Source organism: Hyperolius riggenbachi, chromosome 5, assembly GCF_040937935.1.
Source record: "Hyperolius riggenbachi isolate aHypRig1 chromosome 5, aHypRig1.pri, whole genome shotgun sequence".
NCBI lineage: Eukaryota > Metazoa > Chordata > Amphibia > Anura > Hyperoliidae > Hyperolius > Hyperolius riggenbachi.
Genome location: NC_090650.1, coordinates 421,111,438 through 421,129,969, shown reverse-complemented (window position 1 = coordinate 421,129,969; position 18,532 = coordinate 421,111,438). Strand labels below are relative to the sequence as shown.

The following is an 18,532-nucleotide window of genomic DNA, read 5'->3' as shown; positions in this document are numbered from 1 at the left end:
GGGACGGTTAGAGTTAGGTGTCAGGAAGGATTAAATGTTGTGGGGAGGTTAGGGTTTGGCATCAGGAAGTATTGACCATTGGGGGTATGTTAGTGTTGGGCATCAGGAAGGATTGAATGTTATGAAGAGGTTAGGTTTGGGCATCAGGAAGGACTGAACGTTGGTGGCGAGGTTAGGGCTAGACATCAGGAAGGATTAAAAGCTGTGGGGAGGTAAGGGTTAGGCATTAGGAAGGATTGAACGTTGGGGGAGGTCTTGATTAGGCATCCGTAATGATTGAAAGTCGAGGAGATGTTAGAGTTGGTCTTCAGGAAGTATTGAATGTTCAGGGGAGGTTAAGGCATCAGGAAGGAGTGAACGTTTAGGGTTGGTTAGGGTTAAGTATAAGAAAGGATGGAACATTGACGTGAGGTTAGAGTTGGTCTTTAAGAAGGTTTGAACATTGGGACGAGGTTTAGGTTAGGTATCAGGAAGTATTAAACGTTTGGGGGGGGGGGGCTTTAAGGTTAGGTATCAGGGAGGATTGAACATTGAGGAGAGATGAGAGTTAGGGATCCAAAACAAATAAATGTTGGGGAGAGGTTAGGATTAGGCATTAGGAGGGATTGTACGTTAGGGGGAGGATACGGCTAGGTATCAGGAGGGATTGAACGTTGGGGGAGGTTAAAATCGGGTAAGAGCAGGGAAAGGGAGGGTGATGGGCAGGAACATTTTGGCAACCCTATCTCTTCCTTGACTTTAGCCACACCTCACATTTTTCAAGGAGTAATTATGGGCTTCGGGGGAAAGAGGAGAGGAATTGACAATGCTCAGAGGTTTATGGACCTAGCATGAACATACCTCTGTACTTACTTTAAATAGTTTTGCCTCGGATCAAGTATACTTTAAGCCACACCCATCTAATCTGACTCTACAAGCGTACGTACCCCCGTGGCCAGAAGTGGAGAGAATTTAGAAACATTCAAACAAACCCTTTCCCAGCCACATATTGAAATACAGCTATTTTTTTTTTCTAAAAGAAATAATGTGAGTACTTTACAAGCTCATTTTCGAGACAATTGTTGAGCCAGTATGGAGCCACTCATCATGCCGGTCTGGTGCCACCTGTCCCTCATGGCCTGCATGCTAGGTACTATTTATCCCAGAAATTCAGGCTTGGCTAGGCGATGAAATGAAGCTGTTTTGCCAGATGGTTAATTCATGCTTTAGCAAATTTAGCTTTGCGCTTGAAAAATACAGAAAGAATGGATTTAAATGTAGCTGGGCTGCTGGTGTTGCAGAGACGGCGGCGGCGGACGCGCCGTGCATACTAACAGGACCATCAGTGAGTCTCCGGGAAGGTCAGAAGCCTGAATTAATGAGGTGCATACAAGTGTAACAACTGTTTAGTGTCTTGTGATTGCCACCTTTACATTGTGACTCATACTTGTGTCAATAGAAAGCATCACGTAGCAATGACTGCTTTGTCAGAGGCTCGTTTATATCAGCTGCGGGGGAAATGCCTTGGCCTGGCTTGTGCTAGGAACACGCTATGCAGGGGTGTAGCATCACCCCACCGGGCCCCCCAGCAAACAGATCATTATGAGGTGTTCCTGTAGGGGCAGCACCCCCCCTTCTGGAGCCAGGAGGCTATGGGGGCCCGCTTCTCCTCCCTTAACCCCTGAAGAGGCAGAGTGAGCACAGCGAAGTGCTGTAATATTTAGCTGCTCGTGTTCTGTTGGGTCTCCTCTTCTCCTCCCAAGTCCCAGCAGACTCACTCTGGTGCACTCACTCTGGTGACATGCATCCGACTCCCGATGCATGTCATGTAATTAGAGATGAGCGTAATGACGTAATTCCGATTTCGCGAAATTTCGCGTAATTAGTGTAATTACGATTATGGTCGTAAGTACATAATCGTAATGAAGAAGGATTTCGCGAAATTTTGCGTAAGCGTAATTTTCACGTAATTTTCGCATTACAGTTGGTATTACGAAATTAATGCGTATGGCCATGCTCCCAAGCGGAAAAGTTGACGCATGGATCAATGTTAGGTAGCCGCCGACTTTAAGGGTTAATAGCAAAGCCCCCTTAAATGCTAAGAGCCTCAAATTTGGAGAATATATTAAGGAGATCAGAAGGAATAAGAGGAAAAAAATTTTTTCAAAAAGACCTTATAGTTTTTGAGAAAAGCGATGTTAAAGTTTCAAAATAAAAATGTATACATTTAAAAACCCGCCGATTTAACGGTTAATAGCAAAGCCTGCTTAAAGTTTAGGAACACCAAATTCCCAGGGTATATTAACCACCTTAGCGGTATGGACGAGCTCAGCTCGTCCATTACCGCCAGAGGGTGCCGCTCAGGCCCTGCTGGGCCGATTTACATGAAATAAAGAGCAGCACACGCAGCCGGCACTTTGCCAGCCGCGTGTGCTGCCCGATCGCCGCCGCTCTGCGGCGATCCGCCGCGAGCAGCGGCGAAAGAGGGTCCCCCCAGCCGCCTGAGCCCTGCGCAGCCGGAACAAATAGTTCCGGCCAGCACTAAGGGCTGGATCGGAGGCGGCAGACGTCAGGACGTCGGCTGACGTCCATGACGTCACTCCGCTCGTCGCTATGGCGACGATCTAAGCAAAACAAGGAAGGCCGCTCATTGCGGCCTTCCTTGTTTATTCCGGGCGCCGGAGGCGATCAGAAGAACGCCTCCGGAGCGCCATCTAGTGGGCTTTCATGCAGCCAACTTTCAGTTGGCTGCATGAAATATTTTTTTTTTTATTTAAAAAAAACCCTCATGCAGCTGCCCTGGCGATCTTAATAGAACGCCAGGGTGGTTAAGGGGATCAGTGGGAATAAGAGGAAATTTTTTTTTTTCAAAAAGACCTTATAGTTTTTGAGAAAATCGATGTTAAAGTTTCAAAGTAAAAATGTATACATTTAAAAACCCGCCGAATTTAACGGTTAATAGCAAAGCCTGCTTAAAGTTTAGGAACACCAAATTCCCAGGGTATATTAAGGGGATCAGTGGGAATAAGAGGAAAAAAAATTTTTTCAAAAAGACCGTATAGTTTTTGAGAAAATCGATTTTTAAGTTTCAAGGGCAAAAATGTCTTTTAAAGAGACACTGAAGCGAGACTAAATCTCGCTTTAGGTCTTATATATAGCAGGGGCACATGTGCCCCTGCTAAAACGCCGCTATCCCACGGCTAAACGGTGGTCCCTTCACCCCCAACCCACCCCCCGCAAAAGATGGTCGGCAAGTTGGTCGTGGGGATTGTCTTCCTGGAGGCAGGGCTAACGGCTGCAGCCCTGCCTCCAGTCGCGTCTATCAGACGCGCATCGCCGCCTCTCCCCCGCCCCTCTCAGTGAAGGAAGACTGAGAGGGGCGGGGGAGAGGCGGAGATACGCGTCTAACAGACGCGCATGGGGCAGGGCTGCGGCGGTTAGCCCTGCCCCAACCAGGAAGCGCTCCCCCGCTGCACGGAGGGGGTTTGGGGGGACAGGGACCCCCGTTAAGCCGCGCTATAGCGGCGTTTTAGCAGGGGCACGCATGCCCCTGCTAGCTATGAGGTCTGAAGCGAGATCTATTCTCGCTTCAGACTCTCTTTAAATGCGGAAAATGTCAGGTTTTTTTTGCACAGGTAACAATCTATATATATAATAGACTAAGTGCCTCAACCTTCAAACAAGAAGAAGAAGTACTTTGCATGAGAAAATTTATGCGTGCTCAAACACCACGTTTAAGGCCTCTTTTCCATGGACTGTTGAGCTGTGTGCTCAGCAAGCAGTTACCAGGCAGCAGTGAGCAGATACCAGGCAGCAACAAGCAGTTACCAGGCAGCAGCAAGCAGTTATCAGGCAGCAGTGAGCAGATACCAGGCAGCAACAAGCAGTTACCAGGCAGCAGCAAGCAGTTACCAGGCAGCAGTGAGCAGATATCAGGCAGCAACAAGCAGTTACCAGGCAGCAGCAAGCAGTTACCAGGCAGCAGTGAGCAGATACCAGGCAGCAGCAAGCAGTTACCAGGCAGCAGTGAGCAGATACCAGGCAGCAACAAGCAGTTACCAGGCAGCAACAAGCAGTTACCAGGCAGCAGTGAGCAGATACCAGGCAGCAGCAAGCAGTTACCAGGCAGCAGCAAGCAGTTACCAGGCAGCAGCAAGCAGTTACCAGGCAGCAGCAAGCAGTTACCAGGCAGCAGCAAGCAGTTACCAGGCAGCAGTGAGCAGTTGTGAGAGTTTGAGAGCCATTTCACTGCCTATTCACAGTCCATGGAAAAGAGGCCTTACCCTAGCAAGTCTGACATTGCAAATCTGAGCTAATTGGCTATTCATGAGGCAATGCTCATGCAAATGCATGCACAAACCAATACCACAAAGCAGTCACCCTGCTACATGCTACATTAGCACTATCCGGCTTAGTGCACACCAGAGCGGTTTGGCAGCGTTTTGCGATCCACTTGCGGCTGCGGATACGCTTGGTTAATGTATTTCAATCGGCTGGTGCACACCAGAGCGGGAGGCGTTTTGCTAAAACGCATACTCCCGAGGTGAGGCATTTTTTGGATTGCGGAGGCGTTTCTGCCTCCAATGTAAAGTATAGGAAAAACGCAAACCGCTCTGAAAAACGGCAGTTCAGAGCGGTTTTGCAGGCGTTTTTGTTACAGAAGCTGTTCAGTAACAGCTTTACTGTAACAATATATGAAATCTACTACACCAAAAACGCTTTACAAAACCGCAAAATGCTAGGTGAAATGCTACAGAAAAATAAGAAAAAGCGTTTCAAAATCTGCTAGCATTTTGCGGATCTGCTAGCAGTTTTTGGTGTGCTCCAGCCTCCAGGAGCGCCACGGGTAGGATTCCCAATGCCCCCTTTTTATACAACTGGGGGGACCGCAGGGTCCCAGGCTCTCTCACTGCCTGGAAACCACAGCGGCACCCCGGAGGGGGAGGCTGGGTGGCGTGGACGACCCCCCCCCCCAAGTGTGGCCAGCGCCGGGGAGAGCCGTCTGCACCCACCTCCCAATATTAAAAACAGGCACTTACCTTAACGTCCATTGCGTTCTGCTACATGCGCATTAATTTGGGGGCACCACATGAGAAAGGAGAGAAGCATGGGTCACCCCGAGCTTTAGAGCTCAGGGCTGGCTCACATACAGCACTCCAGAGGGGGGGGGGGAGGACAGGCGCACTCACTCCAGGGTTCACACCACCGGAGCAAGCCATCCACCACCTGCCTCCAGAGGATACAAACTGCACAAAATGCTTTCCATGAGAAAATTAATGCGCATGTAGCAGAACCCAATGGACGTTAGGGTAAGTGGCTGTTTTTAATATTAGGAGGTGGGTGCGGACGGCTCTCCCCAGCGCTGGCCACGCTTGGGGGGGGGGGGGACGGCTGCGCCACCCAGCCTCCCACTCCGGGGTGGCGCTGTGGTTCCCAGGCAGGGAGAGAGCACTTTGCAGTATTGGTTTTTTGACCCTGCATAGTTTGTCATGCGAAAGCAAATGCATATTTGCATGAGCATTGCCTCATGAATAGCCAATTAGGCCAGATTTGGAAAGCCAGACTTGCTAGGGTTAAACTTGGTGTTTGAGCACGCATCCTTTGGAGGCAGGTGGTGGATGGCTTGCTCTGGTGGTGTAAGCCCTGGAGTGAGTTGTCTGCGCCTGTCCTCCCCCCACCCCGGAGAGTTGTATGTGAGCCATCCCTGAGCTCTAAAGCTCGGGGTGACCCATGCTTCACTCCTTTCTCATGTGGTGCCCCCAAGTTAATGTGCATGTTGCAGAACGCAATGGACGTTAAGGTAAGTGCCTGTTTTTAATATTAGGAGGTGGGTGCGGATGGCTCTCCCCGACGCTGACCACACTTGGGGGGGGGGGGTGCAGCTGCGCCACCCAGCCTCCCCCTCAGGGGTGCCGCTGTGGTTCCCAGGCAGTAAGAGAGCCTGGGACCCCGCAGTCCCCCGGTTGTATGGGGGCATTCGGAATCCTCCCCGTGGCGCTCCTGGATAGTGCTAATGTAGCATGAACTAATACCCGCAGGGCGATCGCTTTGCGGTATTGGTTTTTGGACCCTGCATAGTTTGGCATGCGAAAGCAAATGCATATTTGCATGAGCATTGCCTCATGAATAGCCAATTAGGCCGGATTTGCAAAGCCAGACTTGCTAGGGTTAAACTTGGTGTTTGAGCACGCATACATTTTCTCATGGAAAGCCTACTTCTTCTAGCTTCAAGGTTGAGGCACGTACTCTATTAGATAGATAGATGCGGCGTATGCTACGTAGAGTTGGGCCGAACGGTTCGCCGGCGAACGGGGTTCGCGCGAACTTAGGTGGTTCGCGTGCGGGTACCGCACGCGAACCTTTTGCGGAAGAAGTTCGGTTCGCCCCATAATGCACCTGAGGGTCAACTTTGACCCTCTACATCACAGTCAGCAGGCCCAGTGTAGCCAATTAGGCTACACTAGCCCCTGGAGCCCCACCCCCCCTTATATAAGGCAGGCAGCGGCGGCCATTACGGCCACTCGTGTGCCTGCATTAGTGAGAGTAGGGCGAGCTGCTGCAGTCTCTCATATAGGGAAAGATTAGTTAGGCTTAACTTCTTCCTGGCTGCATACCTGTTCTGTTCAGTGAGCCCTTAGCCCACTGCATACCTGTACTGTGATCCTGCCACTGCATAGCTGTTCAGTGATCCTGCCACAGCATACCTGTTCTGTTCAGTGAGCCCTCAGCCCACTGCATACCTGTACTGTGATCCTGCCACTGCATAGCTGTTCAGTGATCCTGCCACAGCATACCTGTTCTGTTCAGTGAGCCCTCAGCCCACTGCATACCTGTACTGTGATCCTGCCACTGCATACCTGTTCAGTGATCCTGCCACAGCATACCTGTTCTGTTCAGTGAGCCCTCAGCCCACTGCATACCTGTACTGTGATCCTGCCACTGCATAGCTGTTCAGTGATCCTGCCACAGCATACCTGTTCTGTTCAGTGAGCCCTCAGCCCACTGCATACCTGTACTGTGATCCTGCCACTGCATAGCTGTTCAGTGATCCTGCCACAGCATACCTGTTCTGTTCAGTGAGCCCTCAGCCCACTGCATACCTGTACTGTGATCCTGCCACTGCATACCTGTTCAGTGATCCTGCCACAGCATACCTGTTCTGTTCAGTGAGCCCTCAGCCCACTGCATACCTGTACTGTGATCCTGCCACTGCATAGCTGTTCAGTGATCCTGCCACAGCATACCTGTTCTGTTCAGTGAGCCCTCAGCCCACTGCATACCTGTACTGTGATCCTGCCACTGCATACCTGTTCAGTGATCCTGCCACAGCATACCTGTTCTGTTCAGTGAGCCCTCAGCCCACTGCATACCTGTACTGTGATCCTGCCACTGCATACCTGTTCAGTGATCCTGCCACAGCATACCTGTTCTGTTCAGTGAGCCCTCAGCCCACTGCATACCTGTACTGTGATCCTGCCACTGCATAGCTGTTCAGTGATCCTGCCACAGCATACCTGTTCTGTTCAGTGAGCCCTCAGCCCACTGCATACCTGTACTGTGATCCTGCCACTGCATACCTGTTCAGTGATCCTGCCACAGCATACCTGTTCTGTTCAGTGAGCCCTCAGCCCACTGCATACCTGTACTGTGATCCTGCCACTGCATAGCTGTTCAGTGATCCTGCCACAGCATACCTGTTCTGTTCAGTGAGCCCTCAGCCCACTGCATACCTGTACTGTGATCCTGCCACTGCATACCTGTTCAGTGATCCTGCCACAGCATACCTGTTCTGTTCAGTGAGCCCTCAGCCCACTGCATACCTGTACTGTGATCCTGCCACTGCATACCTGTTCAGTGATCCTGCCACAGCATACCTGTTCTGTTCAGTGAGCCCTCAGCCCACTGCATACCTGTACTGTGATCCTGCCACTGCATAGCTGTTCAGTGATCCTGCCACAGCATACCTGTTCTGTTCAGTGAGCCCTCAGCCCACTGCATACCTGTACTGTGATCCTGCCACTGCATACCTGTTCAGTGATCCTGCCACAGCATACCTGTTCTGTTCAGTGAGCCCTCAGCCCACTGCATACCTGTACTGTGATACTGCCACTGCATACCTGTTCAGTGATCCTGCCACAGCATACCTGTTCTGTTCAGTGAGCCCTCAGCCCACTGCATACCTGTACTGTGATCCTGCCACTGCATACCTGTTCAGTGATCCTGCCACAGCATACCTGTTCTGTTCAGTGAGCCCTCAGCCCACTGCATACCTGTACTGTGATCCTGCCACTGCATAGCTGTTCAGTGATCCTGCCACAGCATACCTGTTCTGTTCAGTGAGCCCTCAGCCCACTGCATACCTGTACTGTGATCCTGCCACTGCATACCTGTTCAGTGATCCTGCCACAGCATACCTGTTCTGTTCAGTGAGCCCTCAGCCCACTGCATACCTGTACTGTGATCCTGCCACTGCATACCTGTTCAGTGATCCTGCCACTGTATACCTGTTCTGTGAACCCGCCACTGTATACCTGTTCTGTTCAGTGGACCCGCCACTGTATACCTGTTCTGTGAACCCGCCACTGTATACCTGTTCTGTTCAGTGGACCCGCCACTGTATACCTGTTCTGTGAACCCGCCACTGTATACCTGTTCTGTTCAGTGGACCCGCCACTGTATACCTGTTCTGTGAACCCGCCACTGTATACCTGTTCTGTTCAGTGGACCTGCCACTGTATACCTGTTTAGTGAACACGCCACTGCATACCTGTTGTGTTCAGTGAACCTGCCACTGCATACCTGTTCTGTGAACCCGCCACTGTATACCTGTTCTGTTCAGTGGACCCGCCACTGTATACCTGTTCTGTGAACCCGCCACTGTATACCTGTTCTGTTCAGTGGACCTGCCACTGTATACCTGTTTAGTGAACACGCCACTGCATACCTGTTGTGTTCAGTGAACCTGCCACTGCATACCTGTTCTGTGAACCCGCCACTGTATACCTGTTCTGTTCAGTGGACCCGCCACTGTATACCTGTTCTGTTCAGTGGACCTGCCACTGTATACCTGTTCTGTTCAGTGGACCTGCCACTGTATACCTGTTTAGTGAACACGCCACTGCATACCTGTTGTGTTCAGTGAACCCGCCACTGTATACCTGTACTGTTCAGTGAACCCACCGCATCAGTGCGCATACCTGTGCAGTTAAGTGAACCCACCTACCTACGTGAGTGCACGCAGTGTGATATACCACTCCGTGCATACCCGATATGGACAAAACAGGTAGAGGAAGAGGAAGAGGTAGTGGCAGAGGCAGAGGAAGGCCACCCGGCAGGTCTGCGCGAGGTCGTGTAAATGTAATTTCGTGTGGACCTGGCCCACAGTACAGTGCTCGGAAGAAGGCACGTCCCATCACCTCCCAAGATTGTCAGGACGTGGTTGAGTATTTAGCGACACAGAACACCTCATCTTGCTCAGCCACCAGCGCTACTACTAGCACCACTTCCGCTGCATTTGACACTTCGCAAGAATTATTTAGTGGTGGTGAAATCACTGATGCACAGCCATTGTTACAGCCAGATGAATTTTCACCAGCTCATATGTCTGCGTTACGCGACAACACTATGGATGTAACGTGTAAGGAGGATGAAGGACCTACACATTTGGATTTTTCTGAGGCAAGCGAAGCTGGGCAGGATGATTACGATGATGACGATGATAGGGATCCTCTGTATGTTCCCAATAGAGGAGATGAAGAGGGGGACAGTTCAGAGGGGGAGTCAGAGAGTAGTAGGAGGATAGAAGTTGCTGAAAGAAGCTGGGGCAGCTCTTCGTCAGAAACAGCTGGTGGCAGAGTCCGGCACCATGTATCGCCAGATTCGCCACCTATGTACAGCCAGCCAACTTGCCCTTCAGCATCAGCTGCTGAGGTGCCCACATCCCAGGGTGGCTCAGCGGTGTGGAAATTTTTTAATGTGTGTGCCTCAGATCGGACCAAAGCCATCTGTTCGCTCTGCCAACAAAAATTGAGCCGTGGAAAGGCCAACACTCACGTAGGGACAAGTGCCTTACGAAGGCACCTGCAGAAAAGGCACAAACAGCAATGGGATGGCCACCTGAGCAAAAGCAGCAGCAGCACACAAAAGCAAAGTCACCCTCCTTCTCCTCTTCCTCCTTCAGGTGCATCATCTGCTTATGCCGCTCTCTCCCTTGCACCTTCACAGGCACCCTCCTCCACTCCGCCTCTGCCCTTGAGCGGTTCCTGCTCCTCTGCCCACAGCAGCAGTCAGGTGTCCGTGAAGGAAATGTTTGAGCGGAAGAAGCCACTTTTGGCCAGTCACCCCCTTGCCCGGCGTCTGACAGCTGGCGTGGCGGAACTGTTAGCTCGCCAGCTGTTACCATACCGGCTGGTGGACTCTGAGGCCTTCCGTAAATTTGTGGCCATCGGAACACCGCAGTGGAAGATGCCAGGCCGCACTTATTTTTCCAGAAAGGCCATACCCCAACTGCACCGTGAAGTTGAGAGGCAAGTGGTGTCATCTCTTGCGAAGAGCGTTGGGTCAAGGGTACACCTGACCACGGATGCCTGGTCTGCCAAGCACGGGCAGGGCCGCTACATTACCTACACAGCCCATTGGGTGAACCTGGTGGTGAACGATGGCAAGCAGAAAGCGGCGGACCAAATTGTGACACCTCCACGGCTTGCAGGCAGGCCTCCTGCCACCTCCTCTCCTCCTGCTACATGCTCTTCGCTGTCCTCCTCCTCCTCCTTGGCTGAGTGGCAGTTCTCCTCTCCAGCTACACAGCCCCAGCTCCGCAGGGCCTATGCTGCATGCCAGGTACGACGGTGTCACGCCATCTTAGACATGGCTTGTCTCAAAGCGGAGAGTCACACTGGAGCAGCTCTCCTGGCTGCTCTTAAGAAACAGGTGGATGAGTGGCTGACCCCGCACCACCTGGAGATAGGCAACGTGGTGTGCGACAACGGCAGCAATCTGCTTGCCGCTTTGCATATGGGGAAGCTGACACACATACCCTGCATGGCACATGTCATGAATCTGGTGGTTCAAAGATTTGTGGCAAAGTACCATGGCTTAGCGGATGTCCTGAAGCAGGCCAGGAAGTTCTGTGGGCATTTGAGGCGCTCTTACACAGCCATGGCACGATTTGCAGAAATTCAGCGTAAAAACAACATGCCGGTGAGACGCCTCATTTGCGATAGCCCCACTCGCTGGAACTCGACCCTCCTCATGTTCTCCCGCCTGCTAGAACAGAAGAAAGCCGTCACCCAGTACCTCTACAACTGGAGTAGAACGAAACAGTCTGGGAAGATGGGGATGTTCTGGCCCGACAACTGGACAATGATGAAAAATGCATGCAGGCTCATGCGGCCGTTTGAGGAGGTGACCAACCTGGTGAGCCGCAGTGAGGGCACCATCAGCGACTTAATTCCCTACGCGTACTTCTTGGAGCGTGCTGTGCGTAGAGTGGCGGATGAAGCTGCGAATGAGCGTGACCAGGAACCGTTACGGCAGGAACAGGCATGGGACCAATTTTCATCAGACCCAGCTGTTTCCTCAACACCTGCGGCAGCACAGAGGGGGGAGGAGGAGGAAGAAGAGAGGTCATGTGCAGAAGATGAGTCAGACTCAGAGGATGATGAGCAAGGTGTTTCTTTGGGGGAGGAGGAGGAGGAGGAGGGGACAGCGGCAGGAGAACAACCGCAGCAGGCGTCGCAGGGGGCTTGTGCTGCGCAACCTTCCCGTGGTATTGTTCGCGGCTGGGGGGAGGAGGTTGACTTACCTGACGTCACTGAGGAAGAGCAAGAGGAGATGGAGGGTACTGGATCCGACTTTGTGCAGATGTCGTCTTTTATGCTGTCCTGCCTGTTGAGGGACCCCCGTATAAAAAACCTCAAGGGGAATGAGCTGTACTGGGTGGCCACACTACTAGACCCTCGGTACAGGCACAAAGTGGCGGACCTGTTACCAACTCACCGGAAGGTGGAAAGGATGCAGCACATGCAGAACCAGCTGTCAACTATGCTTTACAATGCCTTTAAGGGTGATGTGACGGCACAACGCCAGCAAGGTACCACTGCCACTAATCCTCCTCCCGTGTCCACGCAGTCAAAGACAGGACGCTCCAGCGATCTCATGGTGATGTCGGACATGCGGACGTTCTTTAGTCCAACGCCTCGCCGTAGCCCTTCCGGATCCACCCTCCACCAACGCCTGGAACGGCAGGTAGCCGACTACCTGGCCTTAAGTGTGGATGTAGACACTGCTGTGAACAGCGATGAGGAACCCTTGAACTACTGGGTGCGCAGGCTTGACCTGTGGCCAGAGCTGTCCCAATTTGCCATCCAACTTCTCTCCTGCCCTGCCGCAAGCGTCCTCTCAGAAAGGACCTTCAGCGCAGCTGGAGGCATTGTCACAGAGAAGAGAAGTCGCCTAAGTCACAAAAGTGTTAAGTACCTCACCTTTATAAAAATGAATGAGGCATGGATCCCGGAGGGCTGCTGCCCGCCCCAAGACTAAGTCAGTCCCCGCACATACAGCATCTCTGCCTGCACGCCGTGTGACTGGCTGCCTGGCCTGCCCCAAGAAGACTAAGTCGCTCCCAGTCCCTCCACACAGCATGTCTGCCTGCAGGCCGCTTCACTACCTTCTCCGCCACCACCAACAGGGTCCGGGACTCCAGGCGGATTGCTGAATTTTTTAGGCCGCTGCTAGCAGCGGCCGCTGTAATAATTTTTCGGGTGCGTGTACATGACTGCCTAATTTTTCTGGCTGCACTGCGGGCAGCTGCAACAACAAAAGAAAAGGCATGAACATGCGCCCATTCCCCTTCGTGATCATTACCTTGCCGTGGTGAAGGGGCTTGCGTATCACAATGGAGCAATGACCGGCGCCTAGATGAGTGTCTCGGGGGGCACACCCACGATAATAAGGTCGTTGCCTCATTGTGGTCAGACCAAATTTGATCAGCTGGACAGTCACTGTTCTGTCATTCAGCTACATCAGCCAGGTGACTGACCATATGGGCTGTAAAGCCACCAAAACCTGCACTCTCGCCATGGTGCGCACCAGTCCAGCACGGCCGTCACTACACAAACAGCTGTTTGCGGTGCGTTACACGATGAGTTTGGTGCGTCAGTGTGAAGCAGTACCTTAATTACACTACCTGATTGATGTATACACATGCAAGATGTTTGAAAGCACTTTAGGCCTGTCATTTAACATTCAATGTGATTTCTGCCCTTAAAACGCTGCTTTGCGTCAAATCCAGATTTTTCCCGGGGACTTTTGGCATGTATCCCACTCCGCCATCCCCCCCTCCAGGTGTTAGACCCCTTGAAACATCTTTTCCATCACTTTTGTGGCCAGCATAATTAATTTTTTTTTTCAAAGTTCGCATCCCCATTGAAGTCTATTGCGGTTCGCGAACTTTAACGCGAACCGAACCTTTCGCGAAAGTTCGCGAACCCGGTTCGCGAACCGAAAATCGGAGGTTCGGCCCAACTCTAATGCTACGACGCGGGTTGGCTAGTAGTGTATTATTTTCATAGATTCCCCCAAGTGGGAAGAGTTTTACTTACTTCGTTCAGAGTGTGGCAAATATATAAAAAAAAAAACGACGTGGGGTCCCCCCTCCCAGACCTCTTTAACCCCTTGTCCCCCATGCAGGCTGGGATAGCCAGAATGCGGAGCACCGGCCGCGTGGGGCTCCGCACCCTGACTATACCAGCCCGCATGGTCCATGGATTGGGGGGTCTCGGAAGGGGAGGGGCAGCCAAGCTTTCCCCTCCCCCTCCGAGCCCTTGTCCAATCCAAGGACAAGGGGCTCTTCTCCACCTCCGATGGGCGGTGGAGGTGGAGGCCGCGATTTCCTGGGGGGGGGGTTCATGGTGGAATCTGGGAGTCCCCTTTAAAAAGGGGTCCCCCAGATGCCCACCCCCCCTCCCAGGAGAAATGAGTATAGAGGTACTTGTACCCCTTACCCATTTCCTTTAAGAGTTAAAAGTAAATAAACACAAACACTTAGAAAAAGTATTTTAATTAAACAAAAAACATAACCACGAAAAAAGTCCTTTAATATTCTTAATTAACCATTAATACTTACCTGTCCCTTTAAATAAATGATCCCTCGCAATAGCCTCGGAAATGTTCTATCAGTTACAATGTAACAAAGTTATTACAATGTAACAACTTTGTTGCATTGTAACTACGCCGCACCCGACGTCACTCGCCGCTCAGCCGCCGCAGCAATTACGCGTCTGTGCAGGACGCTAAGTCCCCGCAGCTCCCGCTGTCCACCCCGCCCACATCTGTCACCCACATGTCACCCACATGTGGGTGACATGTGGGTGACATGTGGGAGAGGCGGGGAGGGCAGCGGGAGCCGGCGGGGACTTAGCGTCCTGCACGGACCCGACAGAGCTCTGAGCTATATAGCTCAGAGCTCTCTAAGCATCTTTGAATTTGGGCTCCAAGGAGCCCCATTGGTCCTTAGCAGGAAATGGGTAAGGGGTACAAGTACCTCTATACTCATTTCTCCTGGGAGGGGGGGTGGGCATCTGGGGGACCCCTTTTTAAAGGGGACTCCCAGATTCCACTATGAACCCCCCCCAGGAAATCGCGGCCTCCACCTCCACCGCCCATCGGAGGTGGAGAAGAGCCCCTTGTCCTTGGATTGGACAAGGGCTCGGAGGGGGAGGGGAAAGCTTGGCTGCCCCTCCCCTTCCGAGACCCCCCAATCCATGGACCATGCGGGTTGGTATAGTCAGGGTGCGGAGCCCCACGCGGCCGGTGCTCCGCATTCTGGCTATCCCAGCCTGCATGGGGAACAAGGGGTTAAAGATGTCTGGGAGGGGGGACCCCACGTCGTTTTTTTTTTATATTTCCCACACTCAGAACGAAGTAAGTAAAACTCTTCCCACTTGGGGGAATCTATGAAAATAATACACTATTGTTACCTGTGCAAAAAAAACTGACATTTTCCGCATTTAAAAGACATTTTTGCCCTTGAAACTTAAAAATCGATTTTCTCAAAAACTATAAGGTCTTTTTGAAAAAAAAAAATTTCCTCTTATTCCCACTGATCCCCTTAATACACCCTGGGAATTTGGTGTTCCTAAACTTTAAGCAGGCTTTGCTATTAACCGTTAAAGTCGGCGGCAGGGGCGTAGCAATAGGGGTTGCAGAGGTAGCGACCGCATCGGGGCCCTTGGGCCAGAGGGGCCCCGAAGGGCCCTCACTCAACTACAGTTTTAGCTCTCTATTGGTCCTGTGCTCAAAATAATCACTTCTATAGATACTTTGAATAGCAGTAATCATTAACAAGCTGTTCCCCATCCTCTTCTTTCACCTCTGACTCTGTAGTTGCCATTGGCAGGTTTTGGTGCGCCGTACCAATTGTTATGTATAGAGTGCTTGGGGGGCCCCAATGTAAAACTTGCATCGGGGCCCACAGCTCCTTAGCTACGCCACTGGTCGGCGGGTTTTTAAATGTATACATTTTTACTTTGAAACTTTAACATCGATTTTCTCAAAAACTATAAGGTCTTTTTGAAAAAAAAATTTTTCCTCTTATTCCTCCTGATCTCCTTAATATATTCTCCAAATGTGAGGCTCTTAGCATTTAAGGGGGCTTTGCTATTAACCCTTAAAGTCGGCAGCTTTTTTATATTATATGGAGCGTTACGGTTTAACGCGAAATTACGGTAGCGTTTAATGCGAAATTACGGCATGAACGAAACGTGAAATTACGCGTTGAAAATTACGCTTACGGTATTTTTAATTACGATTTTAATGGCAATTACGCTACCGTAATTTCGCATCGTAATCGCAAATTTCGCATGCGTAATTATAGTAATGCGAAATTACGAAAATTTCGGCTCAACTCTACATGTAATCAGGAGCCAGTGGGGGCTGCTTAGAGCAAGTGGCTGCTAGGTAGAGGAGACAATATATAAATAATAATAAAATACATTTACACTGGGCTATTCTGCATGTGGGTGGGAAGAGGTCAGGGCTGGATTTAAACCAAGGCCACATAGGCCATGGCCTACAGCACCTCAGGATTAAAGGCAGGTAGGCAGCAGGCTATACTGCGGGAAGGGAGTGAGGTGGGGATGTCAGCTGGCTACCTATACTGGGTGTAGGGGGATCATCAGGCTATCTATACGGAAGAGGGGGAGGGTCATTTGGATTCCTATACTAGAGGGAAGTGGGGGAGGGGTCATCAGGTTACCTATACTGGTGGGAAAGGGGTTCATCAGGCTATCAAAACTGCAGGGGGTTAGATTGGTTATCTGGCTACCTATACTAGAGGGAAGGGTCAAAACGCTATCTTTACCGGAGGGAGGGGATAGGGTCATCTGACTACCTATACTGGAGGGGTCATCTGGCTACCTGTACTGAAGGGGGGGGGCGACTGCTCAGTGGCCTTTGGCGGTTATGAGTACAAATCCGGCTTTGGGAGAGCGAGGAGGGGTGGACCCCCAAACCCCCTGTGACTGCGATGACTGCTCCCCCAGTAGCTACATATTTAATCCAGTCCATGTTTGCTGGATTACTTTATTTTTTCTAGTGTACTTCAAATTTACCAAATTAACCAGAATGTATGAAATATTTATTTTGAACCCAGGTAGTCTACCTGGAGGAACACTGACCTCTTGCGTTTTCCTTGCTTTGTTTCAGGAATAAGTCACGGATCAGTCGTTGCCGGAGTTATCGGGGCAAAGAAGCCCCAGTATGACATCTGGGGGAAGACCGTCAACCTGGCCAGCAGGATGGACAGCACGGGCGTTAGCGGCAGAATCCAAGTGCCTGAAGAAACCTACCACATCCTGAAGGATCGCGGCTTTGCGTTCGAGTACCGGGGAGAGATCTACGTCAAAGGCATCAGCGAGCAGGAAGGAAAGATCAAAACTTATTTTCTTCTAGGAAGAGTACAGCCAAATCCATTAATATCACAGCCAAAAATAATCACCGGACAATATTCTCTGGCTGCCGTGGTCCTCGGACTTGTCCAGTCTCTTAACCGGCAGAAGCAGAAGCAAATCCTTAACGAGAATAATAATTCCGCCATTATGAAGGGACACTATAATCGGCGGACTCTTCTGGCCTCCAGCGGTTCGGAGGCCGTCACGCAAACAGATGGAGTCGATAAACCTGAATTGCCATAAAACATGCTCGTTCTTTTTTTTTTTTTTGAGTTCTTTTTTTGTATTTCTTTTATATATAAATACACAAATAAAAACTTATAATTTTTTTACAAAAGGCATTTGTTTTCTGCTGTCTTGGTTTACCGTGTACCCATAATGTAGAGATTGTTGGGAGTCTTATATCTGAAGACATAACAACAAAAGTTTTTTAGGTGAAAGCAGTGTAAGGCTGCTTTCACAGTGGGACGTTACAGGCGCACGTTAGAGCAGCCTGTAACGCAGCCCACCGCACAGCAATGAAAAATCAATGGGCTGTTCACAGTGCCCACGTTGCGTTACATTGTAACGCTGCGTCACAAGGCAACGTACTGCATGCAGTACTTTGGATGCGGCTGAGCCGCGTTAGACTGCTTGCACATGCTCAGTAATGTTGGGGAGGAGCGGAGAGCGGCCAGGCACATGGCTAATTAATATGCACTGCACGTTATGACGTGCAGTGTTTACTTCCTGGAGCAGCCGCTCTGTGCGGCGATTGGCCGGCGGGACCACGTGATGCCGCATGCGCACAAGAGTACGCATCACGGCATCACTGACGCCAGAGTGAGCTGCACAACGCGGCTCACTCTGACGTCCAGATCCAGCACCACCAGGCGTTGAGTTAGGGGAACGTTATGCGACCTTAACGCCCCCTCTAACGCAACGTCCTGGTGTGAAATTAGCCTTTAAGTGGATCCGAGGTGTTATTTTTTTTGGAGGGGGGGGGGATATAACGATACAAAATAAACCAAACAACAGTTAATGTGTTGAGTGGGAGTATCCCAATCAACCGGGCTTGGGCATCACAGTGTGCTTACTAAGAGGGGCATACAAACATCAAGAGGAGCTAAGGGTATAAAAGTGGTGAGACCTCCGCTAACAGTTCCGCCACTTTGTGCTTACAGCGAGGGTCCAGTAGCGTTGCCACCCACCCAGTACAGGTCGTTCTCCTGTAACCATTTTTATATGGGGGTCCCTCCCTCAACAGACAGGACAGCATGAAAGACCCCATTTGAACAAGGATGGATGCCGAGATAGCCAACTCCTCTTCCTCACTGAGATCACAAAATGTCTCCTTCTAACCCCAGTCCCTCAGTGACGGTGTTCTGTTTGTGAAGTATCACACAGACACAGAGCTATACAATAGTGCAAACACAATACAGTGATAACAGAGGCCCTGGAGCTCTACCATTCTAACTAGTTATGCAACCATGCAGCCACGCGAGATTGGGCGGTAACAGGTCTGTAAGGCCCTTAGCTGTGCCGATGCTGCATGTGCACTCAACTGCACGGACCAGCTTGGGCGTTGTTATTTATAAAAAAAAGTATTTGTTTTTTTGAAAAAA

The 18,532-nt window shown here is 50.9% G+C and overlaps 1 protein-coding gene across 4 annotated transcripts in view; it reads left to right on the top strand.

Moving 5' to 3' along the window:
- Nucleotides 1–17,246, top strand: part of ADCY8 (adenylate cyclase 8) — a 383,431-nt gene extending 366,185 nt beyond the window's left edge. For 2 of the 4 annotated variants that reach the window (XM_068238031.1, XM_068238030.1), the window contains exon 18: nt 16,684–17,244. In XM_068238031.1, the coding sequence (XP_068094132.1) occupies nt 16,684–17,171 (488 nt within the window). In that variant the 3' untranslated portion in view covers nt 17,172–17,244. Of the gene's footprint in view, nt 1–16,683 lie in introns of all 4 variants that reach the window. The other 2 variants (XM_068238028.1, XM_068238027.1) reach the window with 2 other exon arrangements.
- The last annotated feature ends 1,286 nt before the right edge of the window (nt 17,247–18,532 follow it).